General features: G+C 40.8%; 1 protein-coding gene across 8 annotated transcripts in view; it reads right to left on the bottom strand.

Moving 5' to 3' along the window:
• The window catches only part of LOC142562978 (putative phosphorylase b kinase regulatory subunit beta), an 82,901-nt gene that overhangs the window by 46,828 nt on the left and 9,171 nt on the right, over positions 1-26,902 (bottom strand). For 5 of the 8 annotated variants that reach the window (XM_075673562.1, XM_075673567.1, XM_075673563.1 and 2 more), the window contains 9 exons: positions 22,636-22,738; positions 22,453-22,560; positions 21,468-21,527; positions 21,231-21,367; positions 20,979-21,138; positions 18,597-18,797; positions 18,426-18,483; positions 7,596-7,676; positions 7,346-7,381 (listed from right to left, as the gene is read on the bottom strand). In XM_075673562.1, coding sequence (XP_075529677.1) covers positions 7,346-7,381; positions 7,596-7,676; positions 18,426-18,483; positions 18,597-18,797; positions 20,979-21,138; positions 21,231-21,367; positions 21,468-21,527; positions 22,453-22,560; positions 22,636-22,738 — 944 coding nt within the window. Of the gene's footprint in view, positions 1-7,345; positions 7,382-7,595; positions 7,677-18,425; positions 18,484-18,596; positions 18,798-20,978; positions 21,139-21,230; positions 21,368-21,467; positions 21,528-22,452; positions 22,561-22,635; positions 22,739-23,457; positions 23,513-26,902 lie in introns of all 8 variants that reach the window. The other 3 variants (XM_075673564.1, XM_075673565.1, XM_075673569.1) reach the window with 2 other exon arrangements.

Raw genomic sequence — 26,902 nt, 5'->3', positions numbered from 1 at the left:
CATCAAATTTCACCACTGCTGATAATAGAAGTGTGTAAATAGATGGAACAGAATATCACAAATAGCTGTCTGCACTAGACTAAAGAAAAAAGAAGAGAGAGAGAGAACTGGATGCAAGTAGGTTAGCAAGCATAGTGCTTGAGGCTGCAAGCTTTGGTCAGTAACATGCAGCAGAATACAACAAACTGCACATGCACAATGCCTGCAAAAGCCCCTGTTAAAGTGAAGAACATGACCAAAACCTAGATGCATACAAGTCAACAGCAGCAGTACTTGCCCAATTACATGATTAAGCCATACAGTTCTCAATATAAGTTCTTTTGAAAACAATACTAATGTACAATGTGGTTCACAATAAATGGGAACACATGAGCGGAGGTCATGCAAGAATTTCCTTCTCTGACAAGTTCGCAAACTGCTCTGCAGCAGACGGCTTGCATTAAGTGGCACTACAATGGAAAAGTCAGTACAAACAGGTCATGCTGAATTCTGTGTTGGGACACAGAGTACAGTCGCATCTCAGTATAACAAACATAGATATATCAAAGTAAATAAATGTTTTCTTCTTCGATATTGGCATGTAATAATTATACACTAATAACAAATATCGGATATAATGAAAGTATTTTCACATCAGTTGCGACTTTGTTATTTCAAGGTTTGACTGTACTACAGTGTTCAGGAGGTTTCTGATGTTCTGTACAGCCAAAATGACTATATGACTAAAACAGCACTTCAGGACATCCCGAACAGATGTTGCTCGAAGAGCACAGCAGTGCCTGGTAACAACAGCTAATTCTTTACAATATGTGCATGGTGGGTCAGTGGCAGTAGCTCACAAAAATTGTGATAAAATCATTATGTAAATGCAATATCCTTGTTATCATTGAAAGCAAAACATTAAACGATTGACCTGTCTAATACAATTATAGATGAAGGCTAAATTTGCAACAGACTCCCCCCTCCCCCCCCCAACCTTTGATATTATTAAATGTAAAAGTAGAAGAAAAGGCTCAGTCTCTGGTGTGAGCCAAAATCAATCTGCATGGTGCAACAGGTACCCAAGAAAATGGATGGAGGGAAAACAATCACCACACCTCATTGGTAGAGTGTGCCCTGTCATACAGGAGCCGTGCGTTTGGTGGCTCCTTCTAGCAGCAAAGTTGTGTTTCCTTGAACTTTCTTTTCCATTTTTATTTAACTCCCATATATAATTAGGCAGTGTGGTAAAAACAAAGATGAACAATTGGTACCCTGTATGCTCTCTCAGGCGTCATATGGTCACTAAAAATCGAGCCCATTGCTCCCTCTTATTATTTTACCCGTTCCCCTCTATCTCTCGCACACACCCAGTTAACTTGCATCTTACGAAACTGACAGGGGCCGCAAGTTTATAATATTGAGAAACAAAAATATGCCATGTAGATAAATAATTTGTTCCCGAAAGACGTTTGTTGTTCTTTCTCTGAGTGTTGTTTATCAAGAGTGGTATTACACACTTTTTGTTGTTTTGGAACACTCAGCGTATCCTTGATCCTTGGTTCCCTCCTAGGAGCCAGCAAACCTCCTCAGGACATAGATGAAATGTGTAACATGTTTTGGCTTTAGAACAGGCTCTTTAACAGAGTGCATCTCATCATTTGAAACTTCTTGCAGTCATCTAGGGTGCAGCGGTGTCGTCATACTGTGAAACAAATAATGGCAGCTTTGGCTTTGATGCTTAAAGGGTCCTTGAACCACTAGCAGCTAAAGACTAGTTACATACTGGTTGAACTAGTCTGCAGTGAAAGCAATGTTACTGGCATTTAATGTATGACTATGCAGCCACCCCGAATTCCCAGCTCTCATTCACCACCCTCCTCACTGACTCTCTCTCTTCATCGCTGCGTACTCTCACCAACTCCATGCAGTGCAGTGAAAGCTTGGGTCGCGTCAACACACCAGAAGAAAGGATCCTCCATTGACTGCCCCAGATCGCCCTCCGCGCAACATTGGCTGAATGAAAGCTTCATGAAAGGTTGAGTGGAGCACAATGAGCAAGTCCCCCCTCCATTCTTGAAACACACAATCTGCTCTCGTCATGTTGGAGCTGTCATCCCTTGTCAACCGACTGATCAACAGCGTTTACCCCTGGTGATGTGACCTGGAGCACCTTGTTGATGTCACCAAGACTGAAGAGGCATCGGAAAAGGCCAGGAGAAGAGCACGGGATGGTTTTTTGAATTTGTGGCATCCCTGTGGTGCATAGTGCTGCCGCGTTCAGAAAAAATGGTTGTCGCAGCATTTGAAATGTGTAAACAAATATCAGACGAGTACGGAGGCTCAGCGAAACTTGTAAGAGGTTTCACTTTTCCTTGCATGGCTACATTTCTTGGCAAAACAATGTGCACAAACTGTTGAGTTGCACAGGCAACATGTGCAAGCAGACAACAATAAGCACAGTCACGAGTGCAAGAAAATGGAGATTATTTAAATTGGACTATATTTGTTCTTTACACAAGTGCAGACATGTGCCCTCAAGTGAACCTATTATCATGTAAGCCAACGTGCAACTGCATGCTTTACGTGTTTTTTTTTAGATATTGTTCTCAGAATCATTTGTAAATTAATATCTATGGTCTAATTTATTTTGCAAATAAAGTCTGACACAGGGATACAAAATTTGTGAAAAAGATTAAAAAGAAAAGAGTTTCATCCGTAGGCATACGTGTGTGCATGTGCACACACATATACACATACACGCAACGATTTCTTCAGGATTAATTTTACCCCAGGGGCAACTTGTTTTTAATTTTTAGAAATTAGACTAACTTTTAACCAAAAGAGTAGTATGATGCAGGACTTAAATTCTGTGTTCATAACTTTCGGACTTGCAAAAAGCAGATGCTGCAAATTTCTGCAGAGTAACAAAAAATGACTAATTTCATCCGCAAAACCAAAACTGAAATGCTGAAAAGCACAACTGTGATCACTGCTTCCATCATGTGAGCATGAAGCAAGGGAGATCATAGCTATGCTTGTGCAATGACGAGGCAGAAAAAGATCACATCATTCAGGGGCATCTGACAGAGGCATGGAAGTTGTGCTCTTTGGCTTTTCAGTTTTTTATGAAAGGAAGACAAAGTTTCTTTCATACGAGGTGCACCTAGAAAGTAAGTTCTGATTGTTAAACGAGAAAAACACATAGGGAAAGAACTAGTATGTTTATTACTGTAGATACAGTGACACATAGCCTGATTTTCCACATGCTCATTATCCTTGTTTGGAAATTTGCTGTAGCATGGCACTAAGTCTTGCATTTCAGTACCATACAAGTCTGCCACCAAAGAGTGAGACCAGGCAGTCTCTGCTGTCTGATGCGTGAAGCACAAGAGCATAAAAACTGTCTGATCCACAATCACTTGGAAAAACGACACATACATAAAGTTTCCAGCAGATTTCTACCAAGTTTGATAAAATTTCAACACACCAAGCAGTTATTTTTCCAAAGTGACAGACAGTTTTCACACCTGTGTTTCCTGCTTCAACTACAGCATGACACATTGGATTGGCCATCAGTGAATTGCCTGCACTATGGTTTGACCATACCATTTTTCATGATGTCTGGTTCATGCACTGCACACAAATGCTGTGGATCTCTGCCAGCGCCACCTTCTGAACATGCAAAATCCTAATCACAGCATGAACCTCGCAGTTTATGCGAAACTGTAGGAGACCATCCATATTTCATTTAGCACTGTGCAGTGGAAAGTGACACCACAATGCTGTGCACACATTGACAGTGCAGGCTCAATCTGTTTGAAAAAGGAAAGCCGTATTTTGCCACTTTTAACACTTCTGTTCTAGATGCACCTCATACAATAGGCAGTTCAGTATGCTTAACGAAAGGGGGGGGGGTGCACTTCAGTTGCAATTTAAGGAGAAAAAACTAGTTGTTTTACCATGCTAGGAAAAGATGAGAGGATTGTCTGGTGGATATTTTAAAGGGCCCTTCACCAGGCTCTGCTGTCAATTTTCACTATACATTGGAAGTTGAAAAGCATCATTCAGTGGGTGCTACAATGCAAGAATTTTTAAAAGTGTTTAGTAATAGCAGAGACAGAAGCAAATGAAATATTCGGAAGCCATGGTACAAGGAGCTTCTCCCCACTGCCTCAATCAGCCCAAGCAACATTCCTTCTCTGCCTTCTCCCTTAATGGAGCTGAGGGCCCACATGATGCTTATGTCATGATCCCCACCACCTTTCTCCCTCTCTCCTTTTCTTGCTGCACAGTGCATTTCCAGTGGCAGTATTGCGCACCTGCATTTCACGGGAATCCCCAAGTTGTTTGCATTGCTGATGACTATTTGTGCACTGTAGGCTGAGTGTGCAACGTGGAGGCGACTGCTTGCTGCGTTGTGGCTGCTGGTGGGGAGAGTGGCTCCATGAGAAAACGGATGCGTGTTGGCTTTCATTTCAATTTTCAACTGTTTTTGCATAGTACAATGATGCAATACTATAGTGCCTACAATACAATTGAGTAATGTGCGAAGTGCTGGAACTCTCCAACAAGAGATTGTGGTCATTGCTGTGATGCCTGCCCACAGTGGCCTTCGGAAGGTGCTGCTCATTGGGAGCGTGCAACGTGCGCTGCTGCTCCCAGTCTCACTTCGCTGCTTTTGCAGCATTTGGCTGCATGTTGTTCCTTACTCCGATTTACATTATGGTCATTTCCTTTATCCTGTGTACGTCTTTTGTGTCCCGTGGAAAAGATGCGAATGCCAAGAACTGTTCAAGAAGCCCTATGTGCCAGATGCAAGCGATGAATGAAGCTGTCCAAGACAAAACTGTTCAAAGAATGGATGTGTTTTGTGCCACTATGCACAAGTGGTTACCTCTTGAACAAAGAGTGTGTCTTGTTATTCTAAGTCATTTCCAGATTATGGGTGCTCTGTAAATATGAAATTCTGTAAATTCTGTAACTCCTGAAATTTTATGTCTTGCTGCAATTTAGATTTCTTGTTAATGGCCTGAACAGAGATAGGGAGAAATGTGGAGAGCCATTGAAAGTGCTATCACTGTAGATAGCTTTCGAAGATGGCTTCAGTTGAATGTTGCTAAGAGTCACTGCGCTCTGTTGACCACTGCACAGCATGCACTCTGGGTGCATTATTCTACTTCACTGAAACGTGCTCGTGAATCTCTCTAACAATGTTACTGAAATACTACACATTTTGCCATACCACTTTATCAAACATGCATCTTTAACACAATAATGTCAGGGAGGAAGGGTGATGGGGCATATAGGCTCTACAACCTTGCACAAAGCATCGTAAAAGCCACACATTTGGAGAACAAAAGTGCTTTAACAGGAATGAGCTACACATAATGCTTCCAGCTTGCCGCAGAATGTGTGCGTAACTGTGCAATGCTCCTCGAGGCATGGTACGGGATGCTTGTGCTGTAGGAATGGCACCTCGTAAAAGCATCTGTTGAGCAATATGGGTGCTTCTTCATGACAGAAGTCCAGCCAAGGCATGGCAACAACAAGTGCCAATCGCACAGATGGGCGTAATAATGGTATCGCACGTCTTTTTATCCATTTCAAGAATGGTCTAAGTAGTTGGAGAAAGCGTAAGGACAGAGTGAAAAAACAAGGGCTAATGGTTATAGCATGATCCCTGTAAAATGAGTGGCCACGCTTTCCTCTTAGTGTGCCATACAGAATGAGGTGAGTGCATTTGTTTCTACTGAACACTCGCACACAAATGGAAGTTCATGCCAGAACACTACTAAGCTCCTGCTATATAGCATAAGTACCATTCTGCACACTGATTGTAAAAATTAGAATGGCAGTTGGATATGTAATGGGAAGCTGCACAGATGTCGAAGGAATATTTATAACAAAATGAAGCTCAAAATATATAGAAGAATAGCAATGGCAGCAAAAGCTACGATTCTTTGTAAGTGCAAAGAAGGTTTTACTGCAGAGCTGTTAAGAGGAGCTACAGAACAGTTTTTGTGAAGCGACGGTGAAAGCCGATGTTCGCGTGTGACGCCATGGTCGGCATAAATGTCGGAGCCAGCAATGCAGCCTGTGTAAGAGCCCAGAAGTGGCTGTATGACCAGGACATTTTTAAAAATGCATAGCCTAACACTGGCATCAGTATTATCACTAAGAACAAGCAGCAATGCAGCCCTACAAGGCCGTCCCACTGCGCAGGCACAAGTGTTGGTACAGCTGGTGCAGTATGCAGGAACCTGCGTTGGATATAATGCTGATTATAGAAGTAATGAGCTCGAATATAGTGAGTAATCCTTTTTTGTAATTACGTAAACGAGAACTGATGATATGCACCGTGCACTACGTAGCTTCTAGTGAACGAACGAGCTTCTGGTGTGCGGGAGACCAGCAGCGTTTCATACAGCAATGCGCCATGTGGTGCTGCTGGCAGGCACCATTCTCCAGTGTGCTTGTGTCGCCTGCGCTCAGCACACTAGTCAGCATATTCTAGGCACTATAGCAATACTCTACAGACACAATCATCACTGCGTGGTCCAAGAACCACACTCATCTATTTGCAATGCCTAAACCTGGTGAGAGGCCCTTCATTTTAGCAAAAGGGCACCTTAATTGTCTTATTAATAAAAAATGTTTAAAACAAATTTGTTTGTTACTGTAACTGACTACATTATTTTCTGCATTACCTATTCTTCCATTCAATATTATGCCTTAAAAAAAAAAAAAGCTTGCTTTTTGCACATGTGATATACATTATACAGTTTACATGAATGATCTTTTTTTTTTCTTGAGAACTATAGAGAGTGCCTATAATAACAACAGCTAACTTTCTTATTTCCCTCGCATGCAAAATGTGAAGAGTGAGTGACGGAGTTTAACATCAAAGCGTAGTGCCTTAACTATACGAAGCACTGCAGTGGGCTTTCCAAATCAATTTTGTTCACATGGGCAACTTTAAGGAGCACATAAATGTGGGCACACAAACATTTTTGCATTCCACTCTGCTGGAAAGTGGCTGCAGTGGTAGGGAATCAATCATGTCAACTCATGTTCAAAAGAAGAGTGCCACAGCCACAGAGCCACCACAACAGGTAGTAATGCGATGATGCCACTCTTTATTTCATGTTGACACTTCGAACAAGCAGGGAAAAGACTTGCCACACTCAAACGTTTGATTATACTGCACAGATATCAAAATGGACTGATTACATTAACAAACACTGATGACAGAAAATAAAGAAAATAGTCACAATAATAAAGTAACACATTAACAAAAGGTTTGTTAAATTTGTATAGACCTAAGAAGTAAAAAAGTTTACAAAACCAGCACACCTCATTTTACCTTTGGGCTTTCTTGACGGAGAATCTACAGTGCCATCTGAAATTACACAGTGCCATAAACAGAAACCAATGAATTAACTTAGAACTTTACCAAGATGCAAAACAAGACTGTAAAGTGAACAAGCAGCGTAAAAACAATGCTCAAGGATGCGCTATCACCTTTGCCAATATGGGAAACTTACCCTTGGCAAGTTCCAAAAATTTTTTGCACAGGATTTCCCAAATCTCTGACGACTAACAAGACAAATTACCTCCATATTTGTCCCTCTTCAATCTTGGTGCTAGTAGCTGCTTGTACTTCTGAACTTGATCATCCAAGCCCTTGAAAATACCTGAAAGCAGAATAGGACAAGCTCTGACACAAGGTGTAGCCCTAAATGGATGTCAGAAATTAATAAGACACTAAAATAAGGCCCAAATTGATGAAGTGCAAACATAATCTCTGCAGCAGAGGCTCGCAGACCAATAATGTAGTACTGCAAATAACCCAACAAGAGACAAATGTGCTGACTGAAAGAAAACACAACCTATAAAATAATAAAGTGCTCTCGATGAGCAAAACTAACTGTGCACTGCTACCACTGGTGCATTCTAGTTGTCAGTACTCCTTCATTTCCTCTAACTAGTAACATAACTAAAACTGGTGGTCTAGTGAAATGACACTGAACTTAACCAATTTAAATATAAATCCTGCTATTGGCAGCACTGAAAAGCATTAGAATGAATTCTCTTCTCCAAGATAACTTGGGAGTGACTATTAAAAGCACCCTATAAAGCTTAATAATTAATTAATGTATTTCACAAGTCACTGTTGTCGTATCTTCATAAAATGGGCCTTCATACTAACGTATAATTTTATTTCCACATTATGCCACGTGGCAACACATGTGAAAAAGAAAAACAAATCGGCGGACCTTTTTATGTTTATGTGGCAATCGGTGTTATGTGAAGCTTTCAGTGATGTTTGCACAAATGGTAAAGTAAACATTATGTAAACGTAACACTACTGACCAAAATGCTTGCAAAAAATTACACAAATGCAGTGTTATTTAACACAAATAAAATGGTAATATTTAATATTTAACTAAATAAATTAATATTTAACTAAACATGGTCAGGCAAGTGTAATGGAATGACGCAAATGTTTAGATATAGGCACGGCCTCTATTTAAGCACAACAGAAATGCACATTAAATGCATGCACCCACTATGGGGATGGCTTATGTTGCCGAATGGTTGTGTACCTCTCTGTTGCAGACTTTTTTGACTCCTGCCTCTAGTAATGGGTAGTGGGTATTGATGGCGATGGGACAGCAACGCTATAATGATGGCACAATGATCACGATGGAACCACAACAACTTCACAACCGCAGCATTATGACTACAGAGTGACCACAGCTGCACAATGATGAGAACATGATTACAAAGGCATCACAACTGCACGTGAAGAAGGAATAACGAAAGAGTAACAAGACAATCGAATGACGATGATTGAGTGACAACGACAGATTGATGACGGCAAAACAATGATGATAGAACCACAACTATGGAATGACTACAGCTGCATGATGTTGGTGGCTTTCCAATGACTGCACAATTAGGAAGGAACGCAGAGCTTAATGACCTGGGTAAAGGGCTTTCCTTCACTTCAAAAGAGGCTATGGAAGGGCGTCTACAGTTTCTTGATTTGGTACTACAGCTTTGGGAAGACCACGTCTGCTGAAAGTGTAGCCTTGGGACATGCAAATTCTTATTAGAGTTTAATGCAATACACTCAGAGTTTGTTAAAATAAGTATTATTGGGTCTGTATTGAAGTCAGCCCTTCAAAAGTTATGCATTCACGCGATGGGGGACAGTTTCCTTAAACAGGTAGGGAGACTAAAGGACCATGCAGGGAAGGTGTGGTAGTGGGTACATGGAGCAGACCGGAAGGTGTACAAACATAAGGCTAAGGGAGCATAACACTTTGTTGACCGGGTTTGCACACGCACACCTTGCCATGTACTGTCGCAAATGTTTTCCTATCTTGGAACACAAGCACAACCTACAGGCACAAGGACAGATAAACATATAACATAGCAGAATATTTAAGTATGACAATACGTATGCTGGCCACCTCTCGACTGATTTATGCAATTGAGGAGTGGCCTTTTTGGAAGTGGATATGGCACCCAGTGAAGCCTTTTTGGGTTTGAAGTTGGCCCATTCGATCAAAACTTTTGGCATCAGATATCTGATTGCAGACTATGTATGTCCAGGTGTAGGTTACAAGGAATGATGCTGTATCAGTGAAACCTCAATATAAAGAAGCTAAATTTATTTAAATGCACAATGTAACAAACTATTTTCATTTCCTAATCTTAGTTCTATTGAAAAGTATTTATTGCTTTTTCTCAATTTAACCAAGTAATTTCGTGACACAGTTCTGATTTAATAAAGTTTTTGGCCATTTAAACCATGTACTTGGAGCTTGTAAAGCTGGTCAACCTAGTACAAACTATAAAAATGTTGGCTAAGGCAAAATTTATTTGCAAGTGTCCTTCTGTATGAATAATTGGGGTGACAAAAACGCTGCCAAAGTGTTTTTGTATGGTAAGGTATGTGGGAAGCACTCGGTGCTCGAAGAAACACGAGAGCTGACGATTTCTTTGTTCGGGCCCAAAGGAGATGGGAAGGAAGTAAACTCACAGCAATGGTGATCAATCATGCAAAGAGGGGGGGTGAGGGGCAAGAGATACTGCCTATTTGCCTTCTCCCGACGGCGCACGCATCTTCCCCTCTACCCTTGCTGTGGGTGCGCATGGCTGCCCAAAAGCGGAAAGGTTCTAAGAGTCATCGAGTGAGATTTGTTTATGTTTGCCTAAGTGTACATGACACTGATAAAACTATGAACATTACTTAGGGTAGTCCTGTTGCTATCACCATCAATGCTTTGACTTTCCGGCAAAACTGCAAAATTTTTAAAATTTTTTTAGGACAAATATCTATACCTTTTGACACTTTTGTAAAAATTTGTTGCCGCCATCTGATGACGGCGGCGGGCACTAAGCACAGTCAGCCATGGCATTCAAGATTCACAGAGCTGCGTGACACAATATTCACAAATCTCGGACGCCGTAAACCATGCCAAGGCATTGCTTTCGGCAGCTGCATGACACAATATACGCAAATCTCGGACGCTGTGAATCACGCCAATGCATTGCTCTCTGCAGCTGCATGACACAATATATGCAAATCTTGGATGCCATGAACCACGCCAATGCATTGCTCTCGGCAGCTGCATGGCACAATATACGCGAATCTCGGATGCGGTGAACCATGCCAATGCATTGCTCTCGGCAGCTGCATGGCACAATATACACAAATCTCAGATGCCGTGAAACACGCCAATGCATTGCTCTCGGCAGCTGCATGACACAATATACACAAATCTCAGATGCTGTGAACCATGCCAATGCATTGCTCTCGGCAGCTGCATGACAATATACGCAAATCTCGGACGCTGTGAATCACGCCAATGCATTGCTCTTGGCAGCTGCATGACACAATATATGCAAATCTTGGATGCCGTGAACCATGCCAATGCATTGCTCTCGGCAGCTGCACGGCACAATATACCCGAATCTCGGATGCTGTGAACCATGCCAATGCATTGCTCTCAGCAGCTGCACGACACAATATACCAAATCTCCGATGCCGTGAAACACGCCAATGCATTGCGCTCGGCAGCTGCATGACACAATATACACAAATCTCGGACGCCGTGAACCACGCCAATGCATTGCTCTCTCAAGCTGCGTGACACAGTATACGCAACTCTTGGACACCGTGAACCATGCCAATGCATTGCTTTCAGCATGATTGGCACCGCACGGTCTGGAGCTCATAACTGCACTATAATGGCCCGACCTTCTTGCGATTTCTTTACAAGTGCTTACTCCCAAGGTACTAAGCACCAGGAATGTGCTGAGAATTCGCGAAATAATTTTTTCTACTGAAACTTCTAAACCTCAAATTAACGAAATTCACAATTTAACAAAGTTTTTTGTTGCAAGTACTACTTTGTTATATTGAGGTTTGACTTTATAAGCTGCTATTTACGTGTAATTAGCACATGTCCTGTGTGTTCTTTTGCCTGTCTGTGTCTATAAGTGGTGCTGTAAAAGATGGGCAATTAGATGAAGACGATGGAACGATGATGATGGAACCACGATGGGAGTGATGATGACAGAGTGATGATGGCAGAATGATGATGACGCAACCATGAAGGGTTGAGGATCACAGCTTGACCACAAAAGAATGACGACAGCAGCATGACAATGGCACGCCAACGACTGCATGATTACGATGGGGTGATGACTACATGACAAAAAGAAAAAAAATTAAACTAGGGAGTTTTAAGTGCCAAAACCGCAATCTGATTATGAGGCACGCCGTAGTGGGGAACTTTGGGAATTTTGACCACTAGGGGTTCTTTAATGTGCACCTAAGTCTAAGTACACGGGTGTTTTTGCATTTCACCCCCATCAAAATGCCACCGCCGTGGCCGGGATTAGATCCCGCGACCTCGTGCTTAACAGCCCATCACCACAGCTACTAAGCAACCATGGCGGGTGACTACATGACAGGAAGACGATAAAATGATGATGGTGTGACGACAAAGAACTGACAACGATGGAATGATGATGACAGAATGACGACAGACTATATTCAGTATTTGGTCTGCACTATTACTGGACAACGAAGGAATGACAGCAATGATGTGATGAAGAAAATGTGTTTGTGTTCGAGATCACGTTGGGGCTTGCATATATCATCTGCCACTCCCAGCCGCCTTATTTTCCACTATGTATATCCGATGCTGGTCTACAGTATACCCACTATGGCAATCATGCAAGACAGGAGCCAACAACCAGCTCCCAGCACCCGACACATGGTCAGTGGCACACAACTTGTGGCCCAAGCTCTATAATTGGCAAGAGAGCAGCAGCCAGTAGCCAAAAAATGGGCAGAAGAGGCCCCCCCAAGGAAAGCTTCGCTTTAAAGGAAAGAAAAATTAATGAATTACAGAATTATTCAAGCCCCAGGCAATGTTTGCCTGCCTTACGCAGGTCAGAAACTTCATTTCATTCCACACTATTTAATTGACACTTCAGATGCATAAAAAATACATAAAACTTAAGGGGGAACGTGCCAACGAAAACTTTTATTTATGGGAATTGATGAAATTTGGCATGCAGGTGTGATTTGTTATGCTGCTATCATAACTGAAATCAGTTTTGTGATATCTGTTATAGTTTTCGAGTTGCAACACTTGACAACGTTTAATGGTCATCCCCAAATTAATTAGTTAATTACATGTAAGCTCACCAAGATTTTCACATCAGCACATTCACAAAGGCTCATTCTGTACAATAAAACTATTGGTTTATTTTTTAAATGCCAAAATGAACATAAAGAATTTTTTTTTTACTTTCCTATGCATATTGCCTTACTAATGACTTTTGCAAAAAAGCCCATTATACATTTTTTTTTTTTTTTGAGGTGCAGATAAAGATGGACAGCTTTATTGCACTCATCAATGTTTCAGGTTCTAAGTGCAAAAGACAGAATGATTTTATCTTCATTCGTTGTGAAGTGGCACTGGGATGACGGAAAGCAACTGCACAAGAAATGAAAGCTGCGAAAACGGAGCTCAAAGTTTCATTTGTTGTAAACATTTATATTTACTTTGAGCACCTCAAACCTGCCTGGGATGTAGTCCTTTGCCTCTGAGGACACATTTTCTTTACATTTTGGTGCAGTTTATTGCTTCTTTGCAGCAATTTCCTGCAGCTTAGTTGCCTTTTTGATGCGTCATGCGGACGTAGATGATAGCGCAATCAAACCGTCCGCTCTTGTATTCTTTCATTGCACAACCTCGTCATTAATGAGAGTTGGAGCTGAAATCTGCAGCAGAATATTTGACGCGAGAACTTCTGCTCTCGCCAATGTCCCGCTGCAGTCACAACCACACGCGGACACGCCATCACCATCGCGCACAGACACACTGTCACCATAGCCCACGGTCAAGTTGTCACTATGGCCAACAGTCGCATCGTCAGCACTGCACGCAGATGCACTTTCCTGGTCACCCACGTGTGCCAGTCGCGCCTCGTCGACAAGGTTGGCAGCAGCCACTTCTACGGTTAGTTTTCGATCTCTGTTCCATGGCTTTCATGGTCTTCTGTACGCATGGGCCATTCGAAACTTACTTCCTTTGGGCTCATCACAGGACATGTCCGTTAAGCTGACATGATCGCCAATCACATAGATCAGAACGCGCAGCTTGCTGCTGCCCAAATGCGCGTGTGAGGTTCGTCAGCACTTCAAATCTACAACAGCCAATAGGAGCTCACCGGTGCTCCACATGACTAGAGCGCTCAATCGCGATGCCGCTTTTGCCTTTTTTGCTCGCGTTTGCTGGTTCATTTTTCAGTGAAGGAATAAGTCTCTGTGGATATCTTCAGTTAAGAGCTCTCCCTCTTTACGATGATATCAAGATGGCGGCGCTGCATCAATGGATAGTCGAGCGATCTGCGGTGCGACGGCGCCTTCCGAAGCTCTATTTTTTAGCACTTTTTGGTGATGGCACTCTAGGAAAGTGCTGTTTTCTCAATTTTGACCATGAATATTGTAATAATATTTCATCACGAGGTAAATGACAGTCCAAGGATTGCGAAAAAAAAAATTAATCGGAAAATAAAAAGTTTTGACAATTTGACCACTTCAATTGCCACATCCCCCCCCCCCCCTTAAATAAAATGTTGCCTAGCTAGATCTAACTAAAATAATTACACAGACTGAAAAAAACCAAACAAAATAAACTAGGGAACACAACTGGTGGCAAGAGGATGTTTGGTTCCACTCCACAATGTGCCATTGTGCCTTTTTTATAAGGAGACACAGTTAACAAAATGTCAAATTTTGAACAGCGAACAACTTCAATGAAAATTTAATGGAGGTTACATTGATAATTTAAGCCTCTATAATGATTATTACTGCTGCAGAATGGCATTAAGAGGCTTTTACAGGAAGAATACGAGTACACTTGCTTAGGAAAACTTCCATTTCGGAAGTAAAAGAATGTTTGGTGTGCTCATGTGTTATATCAGGAGGAATATGCTACGCAACCATGACACCATTTTTCTACATATCAACATATTTTAGAAAAAAAGCAATTTAAAAACACCAAAAAATTTTTGTTTCTATTCTGCAATATTTCAGTTTTTTAAGGGGGCTGTGACTATAGTCATCCGACTATTCTCATTTTATTACTGTAACTGAGAGTAGAGGGCCCAATATGGTTACAAAAGAAAATAAAAAGGAAGAAGAAAAGGCTGTCAGCATGCATTTTAACTCGAAATTTCAATTTCAAATCGTGGCTCTAAACCCCTCCCCCACTGACAATGCCCACCATTTGGGCATGGACTGCACGTCAGGAAATTAAGGGCCACTGAGCAATTGGGCTGTAAAGATGCTGAGAGGCTTAATGTGTGGAGTCATTTTATTGACCATTAGTGATCTTGCGTTCAAAACTTATTCTAATTGTCCATGATAGTTGGCTGTCTCTTTATCACTAGTATGTACAAGCGTGGTAGCCAATTACACCAAAATAGATGCTCTTGATATCAATATATGAGCCTTCGTTCGACTATTCGATTTTATATTCAATACTTTCGATTCATACTCGAAAAATTTGATATTCGCCCACCTCTAAAAACAATGCATGGCAACCGTGATGTATTTCCAGCTCCTGCAATGACTTGTGGTGTTTGCAGTACATAAGAGCATGGCCTTTGAGATCGACTTCTGTTACCCGAGGGAGTAGTTTCCGGGGGGTCAATTCATTTCATCACTACTAAGCGTTGCCAGACTGCTATATGGTTCAACTGCGACAAAAAAATTCAGATACAAATTTTCTACCACACTGAATGGACAAAAATTTTACCAGCTTGCTGTGGGACACACACGATTTAACATGCAATTCATAATTGAAGCTTGATAATTTGGTATCATGGCCGCTTTAATAATAAAAATACACTTAATATACAATGATATAAAACTAACTCTTTACCAATTTGTTAACCCTCTATCGTAAAAGAGCTAGGCCAGCACTGTTTCTAAATCTTTATCCAAAAATGCACTGAGCTCATTCAAACAGATAAAGCGATTGTTCATTACTGCATTCATTCATAGTTACTTCAGGACAATTTTGCATACATGAAAGGCAGCACTGGAGAAGATTAAAGTGTGGGGTTTTACGTGCCATAACCAAGATACAATTATGAGGCACGCCGTAGTGCATGGCTCCAGGTTAATTTAGATTGCCTGGGGGTCTTCCATCTGCACCCAGTGCACAGCACATGGCTGTTTTTGCATTTCGCCCACATCAAAACGCAACCAATTCAGCTGGGATACAAGCCTGCATCCTCGGGCTTAGCTGCGCAACGCCAAAGCCACGCCGCCACCGTGGGTACTGATGATACCTCAAGGATTTTTCATATCAACTGCGACTGCATTTACTTGAAATAGCAGGATACACACCGAACGAATAACTGGCCAAGACATACTTACGCTTATGCCACTACATGCATGAGACAACTGATTGACAATTTCTCATAAAACTGGACGTTAATGATGTGCCAAGCTACTGTATCTCTAAAGCAGGCCACACACAAAAGCTCTGTACATGAGCCTATTACATGCACAGAATCAAGCAAGGTATGGATATTGCAAAATGGTCATTACCTCCTCTACCACTCTATCCAGACTATCCTCTCACTCTGATTAAATGGTTAATACTGTCATTCGTCACGTCCTTCATATTGCTTGCTACGACAATTAACATTATTACCAAAAGTGCTGTACAAGGCAGCTAATAAGCTGACATCTGGCAATGGGGATTGCAGGATGACATCATGTCATTGTTGGGAAGTGTAATGTGCAATGGTGACCATGTTAAAAAATCAGATGCCAAATGCTAGTTCTAAATTCCTCCAATTCAGAATAAATTAAGCTCAATCATAAAGTGACCTTCAAATAATAGATTTTTTTTTCCTTAGAGTATTTTGATCATGATTATCAGTGCCTTTTTAGTGAGTCTACAGATGACAAAAATTGACAAAAAATTATGACCCTCTTCTTCCTCCACTATTTTAATTCACTGCTGTTGTTTTTGTTATCACGGCACCTACCATCATCAGTATCCTCTTATGAAAATACCTGACAGTTTAGAAAAACTTAGCAGTAAAGTCATGCAAATGCCACTTAGAAAAAAATTCTGTAAGTTACTTTATGGCACAGCACTTCTGTTGTTATCTTCTACCTTGATGTACCACATTGATTTCATGAGAGGGCTTCCTCTGTTTTTGACCTGCATCTGTACAGAAAGGGTCAACTAGACAACAACAACAACAAAAAAAAAAAAAGAATTGGTGAGCCTGCTGCCATCTTTGTTTGGAAGCTATCACAATCAGGAATGCCTGGCAATCAGTGGAAAGCCACAAAGGCCGTAGTGTTCTGCTGCTGAGCCTGAGATTATGGATTCAATCCCAAAACACTTGTTTTGCTGCAGGGTAATCTAGAATCGCATAATATTAGAACGAATACCCAATCCTTGGCATCCCCCAGGTATAAATGAATAAATAAATAAATAAATACTAAGTAATTCAGACAACACTTAACAAGTGACCTGTTGGCATGGCATCATCTACCCTTGGGGCAGCACTATAGGTGTTCACATTGGCAAGCACAGTCCAGTATATGTGCTGCAGGTAAATTTTCTATGGTTCTTACCTGCACCTTTCTCTACTGCTTTCACTGCAGTAATTCACAGCCCAAACAGTGAGAACATACAAAGATCAGTAAGGCATTGTCAAAATCACTAGATAAATCTCTGGTGTATTAAATTTGAGTCACTCAGCCTAAAAGGCAGTAGCACCAAGTTGACACACAGCTCCATTAGCCTCATCACTGGGAAGGTAAAGCATGCGATGTCATTGAACATTCCATAACTCAGTCCAAACATCATTAATAATGGATCAGGCAATGTAAATTACCAAATTAAATCACCAGCATATGAAAACGAGGCTAATACAATGAGAGCAACTAAAACTGCTAATTAGTCAAATATAAGATTAGATTAAAAGCAGGAGTTTTACGTGCCAAATTCATGATCCAATTATGAGGCACACCATAGTAGAGGAATCGAGATCAATTCTGACTGCCTGGGGTTTTGCAACGTGCACCCAATGCATGGCACACAAGCATTTTTGCGTTCCACCTCCATCAGAATAACGCCACCCCAGCTGGGAACGAACCCATAACCTCATGCTCAACAGTGCAACGCCATAGCCACTGAGCAACTGTGGCGGATGTTAATTAGACAAACAATTAAGTGATAAGTCAACAGACAAACACTTGAGTTCACCAAAGACTGAACTTTAACATTGAATGAACTACAGGTAAGAACCTATGGGTTATAATTAGTGGTATGCAAATATTTAAAGTTATGAATACAAATTAAATACTTCAGCCGATTTCCCTTTTCTACTTTTCCCCACAACTTCAAATATTTTTTTTTTTTTGGAAACCATTTATTTAGCATGTTTGGAAAGCTGGTCACACAACAGCCATTCTTTCTCAAAAAGCTTTTTTTGCGACCAGGCTCTGAAGTTGTTGAGAAGCTATCCGTACAATTTTTTTTAATGACGATTACTGATCTTGTGTTTAAAACTGATCCTTTGTCTCTTATGGATAGCTTTATTTTTGCAGGGAAGCTGTCTATGGCTAGGATCTGGAAAAAAAATTTGTCTACCACTGGTTTTAATAGCCCAAAGCTACACTTGAGCTTAATTACTTCGGTCACCTGGAATGCTTTAAAGTCCACGTAAATTTAACTATGTCACTGCTTTTGCAATTAGCCTTATCAAAATGCAGTCATTGCATTTAAGAGTCAAACTGAAATAAGCAATCCTGTTATCAAAATTTAGTCTGTGCTACATATAAAACCCAATACTCTACACTGAGAATAGCTTACCATCAAGTATCATAAGAATAAAAAACATTGGCCATTCCGACTCGATATTTTCAAATGCCTGAAACAAGAGGAAACAGCAGGGTTATACAACTGCAATGTTCATGAACTTCAGTGTGCTGAGCCCTGCTTTCAAAAATGCTAGAGAAGAATGAAAATGCCAGCAGAACTCACTTTGGTTTCCCCTGATGTGTAGTATTTCCGGCTTCTGTCTTCAAGCACAGTGCCATAGCCATCTCGTAAAAATCTCTTGATGCCATAATTACTCCGGTGAAGCTTTCGTATTATTTTATCCTTTGTGCGTTTGTACAGGTAGTCATCATGGGTGGCAAAACATGGAAAGCTCACAGCCATGAGGAGCCCAGTGTCAGTGTTCTAGACATAAAAAGAAGAGCATGTTTAGGTCAAAAGTACTTGAAGGTACCCTGCAAGATCTTTTTAAACATGGTAAATAAATCTGCTTAGTGACGAGACAATGCTTTCATAAACCCCTAAGCGAAATATTGTTCCTGTACTCACAATAGCAACCCTACAATTTCGCTCAAGAGACGCTTGCTTTCCACTTCCCAAAATCCTCGCCACTTTTCATGAAAATTGCTACACACATGTAAACACAATAGTAATTGGCCATTTTTTTAGACATCATGATGAGCAGTGCCTTAAGCAGGAACAAAGATGTAAATATGTCACTAGTGCTAAAGCAATACTGCCAAGTTCCAACTGGTGGCAGAGACCGATATCACCCTGCTGATACCATGGCCTCCGAAATCAGGTGACATGATTGAGGGTCATGTGACCCAATCTAGAGGCCAAAGTGATGTGTAGAGCATGGTAGGCATCATTCAGTGTTGGCAAAGTGACAGGGCTTCGAGTACAGTCAGAACAACGAAAACATGGGGAAAGCTGCAAGGGCATAGTAGTGGAAGCAATTGATTAGTCAAGTCAAGTCAGTTTTATTTACATCATCATGATGTGGGTAGGCTCAGGCAAAAAGCGAACGATTTTCGCTTGAGGAAGCCTGAGCCCCCCTACATGGCGTACAGCAAGGTAGGGGGGCTCATACAAGGTACATTCAAAATCAATCTTTTCTTGGAAATGATTTGTAAGGAGATGCCCTTTAATCCCAGACAAATTCCACACCTTTCATAACAGGTGGTAGGGTCGCAGTACAAGTGACCTGCACAAATAAAATTCTATTTGTCCCTCCCTAACGGGCTCTGCAGTAGCCATACTGCTATTTTGCAGTACTCAGTACAAAAGGAGTAGTACCATACCATATGATTCACTAGAACAGAGAACACACTAAGCAGACACGAGAATGCTAATATGCGAAACAGCAATTTTTTGTAAATTCTACAAACACTACAGTCAAACCTTGTTTTAAGGAAACGGGTTAAAACAAAGTAATGCATATAATAAAGTTACCATAACTCTCCTTCAAATTTGCATAGAAACCAATGCATTTAAAATCTCATTTTAACAAACAAAACAAAAAAGGCTTCTTTAGGCCAGAATGAAAATTTACTGATAATGCTGCTGCACCAATTAAGTTGAAATCTGGCAACATGCAATGCTGTTTGTAACTTGTCTGTATTACCAGTTCAAAACTCTCACAAGCTGTCGGCTACCTGGCAATGCGCTTGTCATAAAAAGGTGTGACAAAACTGCACCACCATTATCACTGTTATTAGGCACACAGATTGATGAATGATAAGAATGGAAAATGAAATGGATTGTTACAAATTACAACCCCCATTTTGAGCTCTCAGTGGGTGATCTGTTTATGGGCATTACTTGAACATGAAAATGGAGCGCTGCTAGCCTCCAATTCAGTACAATGCCTGTCACAGAACGCCGGTGCAGAGAAATGCTTTTCTGTTGTTTATAAGCATCCTCTTGTATGCGGTGATGAGCACCATACAAAACCATCTCAGCGCTCTGCCAGCACGCTTATTAAACAGTGTAATACTACAGTCACTTTCCACTGTGACCGAGCCCAATCATGGTCAAATTTCTTAATTCTGATTAGCTCCTTTCTTCAGCTCATGCAAAGGTGATAATCACAACCAAGAAATTCGATCCCAACCAGGCTAAATTGTGATTGAAAGTGCACATGTGACATCACTATTAGACCTGTTTACACTACTACTTGATACGACAACAGTGAAGATTTATTTGTGTTGACAGTTACATTAGAGAAGCTAGTCATCTCACTGATGAACACATGACAGAAAATCTTTCACTGTCCTTCGGCAGTACACAGTGGGCTTTTGCATTGGCTTACCCACTGGGTAGTAACAAGTCAACTTAGTTTTTCCAGGCAGCCAATGTCCGCCATGCAGGCAGAAAATCATTATACCAAAGTAATAGACATAATGAGAAGTGTGGTTCCCCTTTCAACTTCATTGTGGCGGGTTTACAGTAACCATTTTTTTTTCTCTAGCTGTATTTAGAAACACCATAGTATGAAATGTGTCGACTTTCCCCAAGCTGTATTCAGAGATGTGGAAGTTTGGATAAGCTGAGAAAAAGTTAAAAAAAAATTTTATGCCATACCTTTGAACTCGACTCTCTGGGCAGTAATGTCTCAAAAATACTTCTGTTGCGGTTGTGAGCATCAACATCCACATAGATGACAGACCATGATGCACCTTTGTCGCCAAACAAGTTGCAACCATTGATGGCTTCCAGAGCAGATTTTGCCATGCCAATTGAGCTGTATTTTTTAAAATAGAACAATTAGGGTAGTCAAAAATAGTTCAAGTGAAACTTATGCAGCTAAATGATTCTGACAGTCATTCCATTTACCTTGAGTGAATCTCAGGGGTGCCATTGTTATACTTGCTGCCCCTCTCCCAAACCCCAAAATCTGGTGTGCGATAAGCTCTTTCAACATAGTACACCAAGTTCTGTACAAAGTTCACTTCATCCATTGTATAAATGATCTGAAACATATAACGCCCACATTTAAAATCTCAAAAAACACTGAATCTGGAGTATATAGTCTTAATGTGAAGAAAAATAAAACAAGCTATTATCACCAACCTGTAGCCCTGAGGTGATCATTTGAACAAGATACAGTAGATAAAGCGACACTGAATCGATCTGGAAGTTTAAAAAGAAGTAAGCATTTGTAATCCACAAACAGGAAGGAACTCTGCTCCAAAATGCATAATTTCACCCTTTGAAATGCTCTGATCTAAAAACATCTACAAACAGGGTGCTGTGGGAGACAAAACGTGCTGTCTTCATTTAAGATGGACACATTGCAGTATTTGTCAAAACTAGTGATGCTAGAGTAGTGAAATTTCCAAATCAGGTAAATATTCATATTTAAGAAAAAGAACTTTTGAATATTGAATAGAATACCAAATATTTTTATATTTATAAACAAGGTGAAATATAGAGTTTAGAGTTTGTATGGAGTTCATGTAGTAAAAAAGGCTTATTTACATTATTTTATACATGCATGTAATGTTCACAACCAGACATCTGGCCAACTGAGGAGGTTTGCAAATTAGATATCTGGTGAACTATGATGACGACAATGATTAAATGAGAACGACCCTTCACCACATGAACATAAAATGTTGTTTGGTGAAGGAGCAAAGTTTAATACTACATGCATTACAATTTATTATATGCATTTGGGAGAAGACTGTCAAAAAGAAATTTGCTTGACCTAAACAGAGACGACGAATTCACAGGCCGCCTAAAGGAGAGACATTTTTATTGAATGACTGGAAGTTACTCTACAGAAGTTGGCTGCTCCAAGCTTCTGAGAAGGATTTGGTGCCCCTCTGCAGCATTCGTGGCTGTCCTGGATCACAAACATTTGAAACACTCCCCATTTGTGTCAGTCTCTCTGCCCCGAGACTCCAATATCCTAATGGAAATGAATATTTGACAGTTTGAAACTAGCAATTTCTGAACTGAATATGAATCAAATAGCAAAGACTACATTTGCACACCTTAGTCAAACCACAAAAACTTGCGTGTGAAGTGCCAAGAAATCTGCAAGAAGGCTCACCTGTAGGTGCCCATAATCACTTTCAGGAATGACTGTCATGCCAGTTTTCAGATGAAAGATTGAGTGCAGAGCATGCTGCGGCCCTTGCTCCACTTTAAATTTTTCCATCTGAGAGACAACAAATAATAACACATTAACCATCTCAGCCTAGCCTATCAGTGATACCAGAATCCCATAACTAACCTTGTCCTTGGACTGTCGCATCCAACAAAACAATATGCCACGCATACACTTAACAACACTCTGGCCCAGCTCATATGATTTGCCACGATCATCATCAATCCTCCTAAGGAGAAAGCAAGAGAGAAAACGAAGGCATTTAGCAAAAAACAAGGTCCACAGTGTTGAAAGCTCCAACAGTACAATGAAGACAAGTAACATTAGGATGTGTTTAGATTCCAACATTTTGGTTTTTTAACTATTTCACTACAACAGGAAGATCCTATGATCTACAGCTGGTGCTCTTATCTCAAAAATTCGATGGTGATGTGCAGCAATCATGCTTTTTTTTAATGCAAGTGGTGAAGGGCAAAGTCCGAGTGAATTGTCACCACAACACGTATGCCTCAGTTTACCAAAGGTAGCTTCAAAAATCAAAGTTCTGCTGCAGAAACAAAAACAAAAGTGATTCTGAAATCCCTTTGCATGGGCTACCTACAGTATAGCGTCGTGTGTATGAGAAATGGTTTCAAATTAGCAAAATTAGCAATCGAAATCTTTAATAACTGGAAACAGATTTTAACAGGTGTGTGGTAACGAAGAAATTATAATGTCTCCTCAAAATGAGCAACTTGTTCTGTCCCCTTGCTTGTTGATAAATGCATAATTTGCTTTGACATGAAACAATGTTTATGCCTATCAAGCTGATAACACTATCATAAGAAGTGTGAAATAAAGCTAGTTGGCTTGAATGTTAACAAGTGCAGTGAGCCACATTTGAAGTAGCAACTTAGCGCGATAAAAACACGGAAACAAGAAAGGCGGAAAAGGACAAGCGCTACTCACAACTGTTTAATGGAAGGAAGGAAAGTACATATATATCCTCTTGCCACGCATGCGCCTACCAAGCAGAAGAGAAACAGGTACATGCACATCATAGGCGGTTGCGCAAGAAGTTAAATCCAGCATCTAGTAATGTGATAAAAGGCTCCACTTACACATCTATCTCTATTCTTCTTGATAAAGAAGGCCTCAAGAGCGAGCCTAGAAGACGCGCTGCCGCTCCTGCCCAGAATAGTAGTCGCAGAAAATCGAGCGTCACAACCACACGTGCTCACATGAGCCACCAAATGTGCGCCCTTATCCTCAGTTTTCTTTAGTTTTTGTGCATATTCCCTTAAATGGTCATTTACACAACATTCGGTTTGTCCAATGTAAAGCTGCCCACAAGGGTGTAAGGGAATTGCTTAAACAACCCCTCTGGAGCACTCAACAAAGGGCTTCTCATGCCTCGTGCGGCAGCCCCACCTGCTCTCACAGCAAATTAGAAAACACAACTTCGAAAGCTTGTTGGGCGCAGAGAGTAGCGCTTGTCCTTGTCTGCCTTTCTTGTTTCCGTGCTTTTATCGCACTAAGTTACTACTTCAAATATGGACGACCAACTAGCCCAACAGTCAACTCTTCTACAATGAACCACACTTATGGAAAGTTTTAAATAATGTTACCTTGAGGTGGCAAATGACAGCATAGATAATGTAGACTTCAGGAGTAACAGACATTATCACTATAATTAATAAGCAGTTACCATATATGGAGTTCATCCTGTGTTTGCACGACTATAACACGCCACTAACAAAACAACAGGGGGCTTTAAGCACCTCAGAAAATCAAGAATATACGGGTAGTTCATCTAGTTTGTAGTAAAGCCTCAGAAAAAGCAAATGCACACTATGTAAGTGTAACCAACGCAGTTTTGCTTACTGTCCTCTTGAGCAACTTGGCAGTGATTAATTAGCTCACTAATTTGATCATTATCCACTTAAATGAAAAGCCTCCAATGCAACACTTGGAAAGCTCAATGAGAAATGTTCTAACAATTTATTTCGATGAAGATAGCTGTAGTGGATTTAATTTTTCCGAGATTCAAAGAAAGTGCACAAGATCTGTAAAAGGACAACCATTGGACCAGGTTCATACGACAAGCCATGTTAGTGCCCTCAAACATGCTTTAAATGAATCATTGCTGCCGCATGCAGGCAAGATGGAAACAATGCAATTTTTTAATACACTCTACAAATGTTCCATTGAAGGTGTTGTAATTCATTACGTACTTCAAAAGACAGCAAAAAAAAAATTTTTTTTTTCAAGTAGTCAATTAGGAAAGTCACAAAAAAATACTTTCGGTCAGAACAGTAAACAATAGTGAGTTGCGACAAGTTCGCTAAGCCATATTGCAATTTCTACGTAAGGAGGGCCGCTATGCTTTTATATGAATACACATCTACACAGCAGATCAAGCTGCTCTTAAAGAAAGAGAGAGTTGGTTGCATTTGTGTAGCATGCATGCACTTTCAGCATGCATGCAAATTTGTTATGATTACAATGCAAACTAACAATGCAAAGTGCAGCCGCATCCATTACACGAGAATAGGCAATTTTACCACAGCACAACAAGCGGTTCCACTGAGACTATCTATCTGTGTAGGCACTGGGGCAAGAGGTGAGCTGTAACTGCTGCATTTGTGTTTGCAGTGCATTTACCAGAAGACAATAGCTAGCATTGTATCTGCAGTTGAATCTCTTTGCACTATTGTCCCCATTTCCCTTAGCTGTGCTGAGTTTTAGTCTTGTTGGCAAATCTGCTCATCCCCTGCTATCAAGACATTGGCTTTCCTGCAAAATCCAGTCATCTAGTGGCTGAGCTTGCCATGCTTTGAAGCTTTAAACTGAGAAGAGAAATGTAACTGAATTTAATGACAGTTGCTTCCGCATGCTTCTAATGAAAGTGTTATATCTGTACAAACACAGTGTACTATATTATCAAAAAGTAGTTTTTTTTAACATCTGTTACTTAATTACATAATTACAAAAATAAAATAGCACTGCTATTTACGCCAAACAAAAGCCATACTGCATGCAACCAGAACAGCAGCACAGACTTGACCTCAGAAAGTGTTTTCAGCCTGGTTGCTATTTCCCAGCGGTGTGTTCGAACCCCACACCCTCCCTTATATCCAGCTTTTCTGGACATCAGGGTTTAGTTTGCGTGGGTGTCACCACATGGCATATTGACCTTAAACTTTTCAAACTTCCTCTGGTGACGTAGTGATGATGTCAACAAAACAAAAATAAAACAATTAAAAGCTATCCCTGCACAAAGAACTTTACCAAAAAGCTTGCCCCGCCGGTGTTATCAGTTTTCTCGATAAAGAGTAGCCGCTCGTCAGCTGGAAATGACTTATGATCCTAAGAGTGTTTAGTCGCAACACAGCACACACAGCGATGATTGATCCTGGGCTTTTCGGAGGCTTCCCAAAAGACTTCCCAAAAGGCAGCATCATTCCTTCTTTAAATATGCTAAGTCAACGGGCTAGGATAATCGGCGGAAGCACTCCGCAGCAGCTTTTCTTCAGGCGGAACACATTCTGTATTTCTTGGTAAGGCTTAGCGTCCAAATGTCGCACAGCATCTATGAGACACACCGTTGTGGACGGCTTTTGATTTTTACACACCATTTTGGCAGTACCTTCTCCCTCTATGTTATAAAAATATTTCCTCTTTTTGCCTACCCTATCGTCATCACAATTTGCTGGAAATGTAGACTACTCCAAGGTATCCAGTTGTTGGGTGATCGTAAAGCTGGTGGAGAACAGTGGTTATAGGCAGTATGAACAGAAGTTGGAGACCGTCGTAGTTAGCACGGCGATGGCATAGAATATCATCTTGGAGCGGAAACAGGTTGAGGGATGAGTACAAGACATCCGAATATTGCATTCACAGGGTTGTAGGTGCAGGAACATCACAAGTACATCTTGCCTCTTCTACACCCCCTAAACATTATTTTTAGTGTGAAGCAAAAGCAGGAGAGTAGTCGGTATTTCTGCGACGGTTATCGCACAAAGACGTCTGTAAATCCAAAATATTGCTTCCTTTAGTGGCTCTAAAGAGCACTATTACTGAAGGTCGTTACACAACTATAAAGATTTTATGACCTCTCCAAGTTATGCACTTTTTGCGTCCAACAAGTAATCACGGTACTGTCTAATGGCAAATACTGTGACAAGAAAAAATGCACTTAGGATAAGTGAAGCCCACGATTTTGTCTTTTATCGCCGACAACATTTATAGGAAGAAGCACAAAGAAATGTAGTGCAGAGGTGTAATTGTGCCAACACTCTGTCTTCACAGCTGACGTCTCAAATGTCTGAAAACACACTACCTTCATGCAGTGACTGCTTAGGGTGCTAATTGGTACATATCTACAAAAGCTGGATATATTATGACCTGGCCG

Source organism: Dermacentor variabilis, chromosome 1 (assembly GCF_050947875.1).
Source record: "Dermacentor variabilis isolate Ectoservices chromosome 1, ASM5094787v1, whole genome shotgun sequence".
In the NCBI taxonomy this organism is placed as follows: domain Eukaryota; kingdom Metazoa; phylum Arthropoda; class Arachnida; order Ixodida; family Ixodidae; genus Dermacentor; species Dermacentor variabilis.
The sequence above is the reverse complement of the archived record's forward strand: the minus strand, read 5'-3'. Positions and strand labels throughout refer to the sequence as shown.